Here is an 8,929-nt window from a genome sequence, read left to right as displayed (position 1 = left end):
CCTTATGCTTCTGGGTCCTCCTTCTGGGGCACCCACCGTCACTAGTGGATAAGCACAGCTTCCAGGAGCCCCATAGCCAATTCTCCAACCTTAAGTCCTCGGTGGCTTTGGGGTGCCCTCCCGGGTGGAGTCAGTGGTCACTATCCCGGGAAGAGCAGGAAGCACCTTTCCTGCTGCCGGTCTCGGCTCCCCACCACTAGGCTCCACTGAGAGCGCCTGGGACGCGTGGGACACGCTTCCGGCACGTGAGGTCTAACCTTGCCTTAGGTACTTTCCTCAAGAACAAGTATGGGCCCCTAAGGTGCAGGGGTCGCGGCCCCCAGCGTGATTCTCCAGCTCATCTGATGTCTCCCTCCTGGCCCTGACCGCAGGTATCTGGCCATCCGCTACCCGCTGCACTCCCGGGAGCTGCGCACTCCTCGAAACGCGCTGGCAGCTATCGCGCTCATCTGGGGACTGTCGCTGCTCTTCTCCGGGCCCTACCTGAGCTACTACCGCCAGTCGCAGCTGGCTAACCTGACCGTGTGCCACCCAGCGTGGAGCGCGCCTCGCCGCCGCGCCATGGACCTCTGCACCTTCGTCTTCAGCTACCTGCTGCCGGTGCTGGTCCTGAGCCTGACCTACGCGCGCACCCTGAGCTACCTTTGGCGCGCTGTCGACCCGGTGGCCGCAGGCTCAGGTGGTAGGCGCGCGAAGCGCAAGGTGACGCGCATGATCCTCATCGTGGCTGCGCTCTTCTGCCTCTGCTGGATGCCGCACCACGCGCTCATCCTCTGCGTGTGGTTCGGCCGCTTTCCGCTCACGCGCGCCACTTACGCGCTGCGAATCCTCTCGCACCTGGTCTCCTACGCCAACTCCTGCGTCAACCCCATCGTTTACGCGCTGGTGTCCAAGCACTTCCGCAAGGGCTTCCGCAAGATCTGCGCTGGCCTGCTGGGCCGCGTCCCGCGCCGAGCCTCGGGCCGTGTGTGCGTTGCCGTGCCGGGCAACGTGCTGGAGCACGAGTCCACCGACCTGACGCACGTGAGCGAGGCGGCCGGGCCGCCAGCCCCTGTCTCAGCGTTCCCCAGCCATACACCCCTGAGCCCGGTCCCTGGCCCTTCTTGGAGGGACCAAAAGGCAGGCGACAGCATCCTGACAGTTAACGTGACCTGAAGGCACTTAGCTTGGATGTTTAAAGAGCTGGAGTCATTGGTCGGGGATCGCGGGGGAGAGTTTTGTCTGTTAATAAAGCGAACAGCCCTTTCACTTGCAGTGACGCGCTGTAGCTCCGCATTTCTATCTTCAGGCTCAGTAGAAGCAGCCTTGGGGACTCAGCAGTGGGCTCCTGAGGAGCGGGTGCAGGGCCCTCTGCCGAGCTACCGGGAAAGAGAGCTGTCCACAGCAAAGGCAGCCAGGTCGCAATCTGCATAAAAATCCCTGAGGCTGGGGGATGTGTGGGGGATGACTGAAGGCTCTTTGCAAGTGGCCATCTGAAGCGCCAGCTGTATATTCATGGCAGAACCCTAGCAGCCACCAATGTGGGTAACAGAGACAGGCAAAGTATTTAAACATGGTCAATAAAGTCGTCAATGACAGAAGCAGACACTCCGTGTGTTCCTAGTCACCTTCATGCACTGGTGTGTCCTTGCCTGCTGGGAAACTGGATAAGTCCTTGCCTGCGCCAGCTCCTAGGGCTCCTTTGAATCTGGGCAGCCCTGTCAGCCTTACCCACTTTTGGCCTTGGCCTTCCCTTCTCTCGCTGCAGCTGGGTAGGGATCAGGTCTCCAGGAGCTCAGTTTTTCCTTGGGGCCAGGAACATCACCCCCTGGCAGGTTGGGGTGCCCAAGCACAGCAGTGACACCAAGGCACCGCTGGGCTGGGCTGGAGCAAGCAGAGAACCTGGAGCAGGAGCAGCAAGCAATGCACCAGGTCTTTGCTCATGAGCTGGCCTCTTATCTATCCCCAGTGTTCTTGAGTTAAGGCTCTTACCAGGTTTAAGGAGAGGCAGGGAAACTCTCAAGGATGTCCCATCTCATATCATCGGGCACAGGACACTTTGACCAAGGGCTTGGTTTCCTAGCCAGGCTATTGCTAGCCACTGAAATGCAGGGGAAGATTGGAGGTCCCAGACATGCCTGGTCCCCTACTCCCACCCCCGGGTCAGCAGGCTTTAAGCTTGACAATGGGTTCCAGGTGGTGGAAATAGAGCGGCACAGGGACGCCTAGGCAGCTGCAGGGTGGGTGGGGCTGGGTCTTGGGCTTTGTGCTTGGATGTTTGCAGAATCAAGGTGAAGGTTACCAAGTCCAAGGTCCCAGGGTCCTAGCACAGAGCAGCTGCCTCTGGTCAACTGCTCAACTGCCAGAGAAGTGACTGGAAGAGAGGTGGTAGCTTAGGGACCACTGCTCCATGCAGACACTGATGTTAGCCCTGTGGCTTCTGCTCCATCTCGCCTCCCTAGGGCTTGGCATCACCCAGCCCCTGGTCCAGGGGCGCAACTTTCAAAGGCTGGCACCCGGTAAGTGGAGGGTGTAAGGTCATAAGCTTTGGGATTTGGGCCCTAGGGTATCTGAATGAGCTCAGTCTTTGTCCCTCAGTCTGGCCACCCCTCTTCAACCTCAACTTGTCCCAGGAGGTTGAGGAAACCATCCAGATTCCAAACAATGGGAGTGCACCCCTGCTTGTGGCTGTGCAGGTGTTTGTGTCCAATGTTTTTAATGTGGTAAGTGCTGCCAGGCTATGGGTCCCAAATGCTGAACTGGGGAGGGGTCGGACTAAGCATAGCCTAGTGCTGGGGTGATCTGCCTCCTGTCACATAGCATCTACTTCTGAGGTGACACGTTGCCCTCTCTCCCAGGACATCCTTCGGTACACAGTGTCCTCTGTGCTGCTGCTTCAGATGGTGAGCTCCCCTCCCAGGGGAGGTGGGATGGGAGGACCCAGCTGAGTCTAGCTCAGGACTGCCCTTTATCAACCTCCAAGCTTAAAAAGGCAAACATATGGCAAGCGGGATCCTCAGGGGCATCCTTGTGTCCCCAGTCCTGGCTGGACCCTCGCCTGGCCTGGAATACTAGTGTGCACCCCCGGCGTGCAATCACACTGCCCCTGGACTCGCTTTGGACACCCAGACTCACCATCCTGGAGGCGTAAGTGAGCAGGATTCCTCTCTGAGGAATGTGCTGTACACATCCACTTCCATTCCCCCATCTAGAGTCTGAGGGGAGTCTTAGCAAACCTTCCCCCCAGGTGGTCCTGCCATGCTACTGCATGGCAGAGCACCTCTGCTGTTGCCTGCTCCCCTTTCCCTGCCAGCATTTGGGCTTGGAGGTGGGATGTTGGGGTCTCCCTTACCCCAGTCCAAGAAGAGGCTGGGCCTCCAGTTTTGGCACCTCTCCCCACAGGCTCTGGGTGGACTGGAGGGACCTGAGCCCACAGGCCCGAGTGGACCAGGATGGCCATGTTAAGCTCAACCTGGCCCTCACCACCGAGACCAACTGCAACTTTGATCTCCTCCACTTCCCCAGGGACCAGAGTCACTGCAGCCTGAGCTTTTATGCTTTCAGCAACACTGGTGCTGACAGGGCGGGGCTGAGGGGTGAGGGTGGAGAGGAGGGGCCTCACGGCCTCCCTCTGGGTCACGGTGCCAAACTTAGATTTTGCACCAGGTCCACAATCCTGTGGGTCTGGGACACTTCAGCTACACCTTCTCCCCAGAGTAACTGCTCTATACAGCTAGGACTGAACAGGGTGGCCAGGCCCCTTATACCAAGGCCAGAAGCTCTGGGCCTCCTTCCTGGAAATCTGAGGTGCAGCTAGGGTGGTGACATCAAACTTGTCAGAGAAGCCCTCCCCTTTCTGTACCTTTCTCCCTGACACACCACAGCTGCTGCCCCATGGACCCTAATATTTCAGGTGGGAGATGACATACTGGTAGATGAGTCTGTGACCACTCCCACCTCCATGAAGTCCCTTTATTTATTTTTGCAGTTTTTGGCCGGGGATGGGTTTGAACCCGCCACCTCTGTTATGTGGGGCCAGCGCTCTACTCCTTTGAGCCACAGGTGCTGCCCAAGTTCCTTTATTTTTATTGATGAAAATTCACCTATGGATCTGACAAAGACCTTCCTTTCGAGACAATTAGGGGCACTAGAGGAATTGGAAACTAGAGGAATTGGAATTAAAACACCAGAGGAATTGGAAAGCTATGGGAGCCCTTCCAAGAGAGCTCCAAGTCAGCCCCCCACAAGCCATCAGAAGTCTTCACTGAGACTTCATTGGGCCCGTCTGCTTCTAGCCCTACTCCCAGGAGGTATGTGGGGGCATGGATCTCTTTCCTAGTTCACAGTTCTCACTCCCATCCTGCTCAGTGATGGAGTTGGAGTTCCAGGCCCATGCCATGAATGAGATTGTGAGTGTCAAGAGGGAATATGTAGTTCACAATCTGTCAACCGAAGTCCCACCCCAGCAGCTGGTGCCCTGCTTCCAGCTGACGGTGAGTCAAGTCAGAAGGGGCCTGACAGGGGCCCGATGGAGGTGGAGGCAAAGGAGCCAGAGGCTTAACTCCTCACTGCCCATCTCCACGCCACCTAGAAAGCCTTAGTTTTTCCCTTCCAGTTGAGTCTGAAGAACACGGCGTTGAAGTCCATCATAGCTCTGCTGGTGCCTGCAGAGGCGCTGCTACTGGCTGATGTATGTGGGGGACTGCTGCCCATCCAGGCCACCGAGCGCATTGCCTACAAGGTGACACTGCTCCTGGGCTACCTGGTCTTCCACTCCTCACTGGTACAGGCCCTGCCCAGCTCCTCATCCTGCAACCCACTGCTCAGTAAGCCCTGCCCCTCCCTGGGCCTAGGCAGGCCCACTCTACCAGGCTGGCCCTGTTTCTCCCACCTGCTGTCACTTGATCCTGGGGTGTCTCTGATCAGCTCACTGGGCACCAGAGACAGAGGGCCTGGCCCCTGACCATCCCTTCCTCCTACCTCCAGTTTATTTCTTCACCATCCTGCTGCTGCTGCTCTTCCTCAGTACCATGGAGACTGTGCTGATGGCTGGGCTGCTGGCCCGGGCCACCCTCGGGGCTAACAGAAGCCCCAGCACAGCCTTGAGAGGGGAACAGCGAGATCGCAAGAACCCAGGGCCTATTCCTGAAGGTGGGCAGGGGCTAATCCTAGGCACAGGGGCTGGTGAGGAATAGGCCTAGAAGCAGGTTTGATAGGCAGAGCTGGCAGGCTGCATGCCAGGCTGGGGTAAAGGGTCAGGGTGGCCAGGTATGGACAGAGTCCTTGCACTACCCTGTTGGCTCTACTGCCCCTGGCTTCCTCCATGTCCTCCCTTGGAAGAAGTAGGCCTGTAGCAGGGAGCAAGCTTGGCTTTCCTAGAAGCCCAGGTAACCTAAACCTTCTTTGCACCAGATGAATCTATACCTGGGGTAGACACCAGTTATCATTTTTTTTGTTTGTTGTTTTTTTTTTTTTTTTTTTTTTTGAGACAGAGCCTCAAGCTGTCCCCCTGGGTAGAGTGCCGTGGCATTACAGCTCACAGCAACCTCCAACTCCTGGGCTCAAGCGAGTCTCCTGCCTCAGCCTCCCAAGTAGCTGGGACCACAGGCGCCCGCCACAACGCCCAGCCATTTTTTGGTTGCAGCCGTCATTGTTGTTTGGCGGGTCCGGGCTGGGGATTCGAACTCGCCACCCCAGGTGTACGTGGCTGGCGCCTTAGCCGGTTGAGCCACAGGCGCCGAGCCTGTTTGTTGTTGTTTTGAGGCAGAGTCTCAAGCTGTCACCCTGGGTAGAATGCCATGGCATCACAGCTCACAGCAACCTCAGACTCTTGGGCTTAAGTGATTCTCTTGTCTCAGCCTCCCAAGTAGCTTGGACTACAGGCGCCTGTCACAACTGGCTATATTTGTTGTTGTTGTTGTCATCATTGTTGTTTACCAGGCCGGGGCTGGGTTCGAACCCGCCAGCCCCTGTGTATGTGGGTGGTGCCCTACCCACTGAGCTACAGGTGCCGCCTTCTTTTTTCTTTTTGTTTGGGATTCACTGAGGGTACAAATAATTAGTTACACAGATTTCATTTGTTAGATAAAATCCTCTTATAGGCTTGGCACCAGTAGCTCAGTGGCCTCTCCAGGAGGGTGTTTGTTCAACTGAATTGAACTAGATTCCAATTTTCATTAGTTGAAACTCTAAGGGAGGGAGAGATAAAGGCTGACAACACCTGGTGTTCACCCTTCTACTCATGGTGGGAGAGCCCAGAACAGCTCTGTTCCCTGCACCTCCCTGCACAGAAGCCCCCAGAGGCATCCAGGGTTCTAAGAGGAGCTGGCCTGAGACTGTGGACCACATCTTCTTCCTTGTGTACGTGGCTGGGGTGGCATGCAGCCAATTCATCTTCGCTGGAGTTTGGATGTGGGCAGCGTGCAAGTCCGACCCAGCCCCTGGGGAGGCTGCACCCCACGGCAGGCAGCCCAGTCTGTAACCCAGCAGGGCCTGGGCTGAAAACCTTACTTTGCAGGTCTCTGGAGAGAGAGGAGGAAGGCTGCTCTCTTCCCCAACACCAGAGAACCTAAACCCCCTGACCTCTCCCTGTTAGCATATGAGAATAGTGGAATAAATGTATCCTGAGTGCAGGTATACCTCAAGGGTCTGTCTTCACTGAGCTGGGCTATTCCCTCTCATCCCATGTAGATGGCACCCTACTCCCTGCCACTGGTCTCACTTTGTTCCTTAACGTACTAGTCTCACAGCCTTGTGCAGGCAGTCTGGCTTCTCCCTCTGTGGCCACCACTGCTTAGCCCAGAGGCACTGTGCTGGGCTGGAGGACAAGGGCCTGCAAGGCAGGCCATGGGGTGGTCAGAACTTCTCCAAACACCTCCTGTGGAAGGCTGGACCTCAGAGGGAACAGCAAGTGAGAAGTCCTGCCCCCAGCTACCTAGAGGATCCCTGGGAGATGGCCTGTCCCCAGACCTCAGGACAGTGGGTGATGCAAATGTGTTTTCTGCATTAAATCCAAGAGAGCAAGCTGACCCCGATTTTTCCTCCAGGTCCTCTGGCTGCTCCTCTAAGCCCTACCCACATTCTGGGCTGAAGGGAGAATTCTCTGCCCCTGGATAATTCAGGTTATTCTGCCCTCCTGTTCTTGGTACAGAGGAGGCAGTTGTGGGTAAAGGCCTGTCTTCCTTCTCTTCTTTCCTGTTTTAGAAACTATCAGGGTCACAAAACTCAGGGTGTGAAAGGACTCCAGCATTCTGAGAGTGCTGGCTTGGTTGGAAATGAGGGCTGCAGGGAAGGGAGACCAGGACTAGAGGGCTCAAGAACAGGGCTCCTGGATAGGGCAGTGAAGACAGGCTTCTATCCCAAAGGACTTCAGACTCACCCAGCCCTGAGGCAAGTTAACACTGATTTATCTGTTCAATGACATGGTTAGTCTGGTGGAACCAGGCAGGGATGGGAGCGGGCTCAGGCTGAGGTGTCGAAAAGACGATCGATCATGTCGCCCACCTGTTCCACTTGGTACTTGATATACTTGTCAGGGTTCTTGGTGAAGGACACATTGCCAAACCTGACCAGGCACTGTAGTCAGATGGAGGGAAAGGTTGACCTGCTCCCAGGGCCACCCTCAGCCTAAGGCATTCCTGACGGGAGTCTCAGAAATGGCATGGGGTGGCCCTGAGTGATGTCCCTGTCTAGCTTACCCCCAAACCCAGGGCACCAGGTCCTGCCCAGACCCACCACCTTCTCCTTTCTTCCTTGAGGAGGAGCACACAGAGGCCCAACTGGGGAAATGGGGAGCATGGGCAGGAGGGGCAGGTGATATCTTACCTGTCCAGAAAGTCCCCATAGGTCTTTTTGACAATGTTTTTCTGAGCCTGGCGAATCTTGTCCCTTTGTTCTGTGTCTGGAATAGCCCAGGCCTTCTGGATCTTGCACAACTCTTCAAGGCCATCATTGAAGCCCTGGCCACCAAAAAGGTAGAAAAGAGAGGGATCCAGACATTGGAGTCTGTGTTACCTCAACACAGCAGTGGTGGTGGTGGCGGTGGCAGCAGCGGCGGCAAAGGGAACAGGACCTGACTTACCTTGAAGCGTTCCTTGATCATTTGCCGTTCCTTGTCCCGGAGCTGGGGAGGCAGGAGAGATAGCAGAAAGAACTTTCCTCAGAGCAGAACCCCCTACCCTTCTTCTCAAAATATTGCCAGCCCCGTACTCTCTCCTGCTGCTTTGATGGCCACATGCATCTTTTGCTTTCTGAAGGACGCTTGTCCATTTGTTTTCCCAGAAACATAACAAAAATATCCCAACTGCCAAACACCCCTTCCCAGCTGAGGCCTTAGCCCACCTTGACTCCCGGTTGGAACACAGGTAGATTCTTCTCTGCGATGTAATCGATCACCTTTAACCAACTGCCAGATAGGAGAAGAGAAGTGTGAGGACAGAGGAGGGACAGACTCGGGCAGCTGCTTTTCTGTGGCTGGCTTTTCTTTTTTTAAAATCTCTTTATCTACTTAGGGGGGTGGCAGAAATTGATCCTGGTCACAACCAAGCAAAATGACTGAGATATTTTTCCTTGGGAGAAAATGTTTAATCTGCTCATTTTTGAAATTAGAAAATTTAAGGAAAGACTGAGCATTCAAGAAGCTGAACAAACACTCTCAACAACACCTCTTATGGATATCATTAGAATAGAGAAACAGGTGAGGAAGAAAGGTGGGTATGGGGGACAGATAGACGGGAAAGAGGAGGGAGACATTGGAAGGGAAGAAACGGCAAGGAGTAGACAGATCATCACAGAGCATGAGGTGCCAAGTTCAAGTGCTCTCGCAACCTTGCTCTTCTCTTGGGCTAAACAGCACCCCCATCTTTGACCCTCAACTCTTCAACTGTTCTTCACCATTTTTTTTTTTTTTTTTTTGAGACAGAGCCTCAAGCTGTCACCCTGGGTAGAGTGT

At 55.3% G+C, this 8,929-nt stretch overlaps 3 protein-coding genes across 6 annotated transcripts in view; 2 read left to right on the top strand and 1 right to left on the bottom strand.

Moving 5' to 3' along the window:
- Positions 1-1,258, top strand: part of GALR2 (galanin receptor 2) — a 2,645-nt gene extending 1,387 nt beyond the window's left edge. The window contains exon 2 of the mRNA XM_023511245.1: positions 372-1,258. Within this exon, the coding sequence (XP_023367013.1) occupies positions 372-1,155 (784 nt within the window). The 3' untranslated portion in view covers positions 1,156-1,258. The remainder of the gene's footprint in view (positions 1-371) is intronic.
- Positions 1,259-2,401: 1,143 nt separating this feature from the next.
- ZACN (zinc activated ion channel) lies at positions 2,402-6,830 on the top strand. The gene is made up of 9 exons (XM_003786111.3): positions 2,402-2,498; positions 2,578-2,702; positions 2,838-2,882; positions 3,020-3,126; positions 3,382-3,551; positions 4,348-4,472; positions 4,595-4,805; positions 4,966-5,130; positions 6,270-6,830. Exons 1-9 carry the CDS (start codon positions 2,402-2,404, stop codon positions 6,458-6,460), a joined length of 1,236 nt encoding a protein of 411 aa, XP_003786159.1. The 3' UTR covers positions 6,461-6,830.
- A 530-nt stretch (positions 6,831-7,360) lies between these two features.
- EXOC7 (exocyst complex component 7) overlaps positions 7,361-8,929 on the bottom strand; it is a 22,326-nt gene continuing 20,757 nt past the window's right edge. For 3 of the 4 annotated variants that reach the window (XM_003786108.3, XM_003786109.3, XM_012803176.2), the window contains 4 exons: positions 8,320-8,383; positions 8,060-8,101; positions 7,804-7,937; positions 7,361-7,543 (listed from right to left, as the gene is read on the bottom strand). In XM_003786108.3, the coding sequence (XP_003786156.1) occupies positions 7,441-7,543; positions 7,804-7,937; positions 8,060-8,101; positions 8,320-8,383 (343 nt within the window). In that variant the 3' untranslated portion in view covers positions 7,361-7,440. Of the gene's footprint in view, positions 7,555-7,803; positions 7,938-8,059; positions 8,102-8,319; positions 8,384-8,929 lie in introns of all 4 variants that reach the window. The other variant, XM_012803175.2, reaches the window with a different exon arrangement.

Source organism: Otolemur garnettii, unplaced genomic scaffold (assembly GCF_000181295.1).
Source record: "Otolemur garnettii isolate 467f Iridium unplaced genomic scaffold, OtoGar3 scaffold00018, whole genome shotgun sequence".
In the NCBI taxonomy this organism is placed as follows: Eukaryota; Metazoa; Chordata; class Mammalia; order Primates; family Galagidae; genus Otolemur; species Otolemur garnettii.
The sequence above is the reverse complement of the archived record's forward strand: the minus strand, read 5'-3'. Positions and strand labels throughout refer to the sequence as shown.

Excerpts from the sequence above, each read along its gene's own strand:
- ZACN (XM_003786111.3), top strand. The coding sequence starts at position 2,402 with ATGTTAGCCCTGTGGCTTCTGCTCCATCTCGCCTCCCTAGGGCTTGGC. Across the intron at positions 2,703-2,837 it reads TGTCCAATGTTTTTAATGTG|GACATCCTTCGGTACACAGT; the intron begins GTAAGTGCTGCC and ends CCTCTCTCCCAG. Across the intron at positions 3,127-3,381 it reads AGACTCACCATCCTGGAGGC|GCTCTGGGTGGACTGGAGGG; the intron begins GTAAGTGAGCAG and ends CTCTCCCCACAG.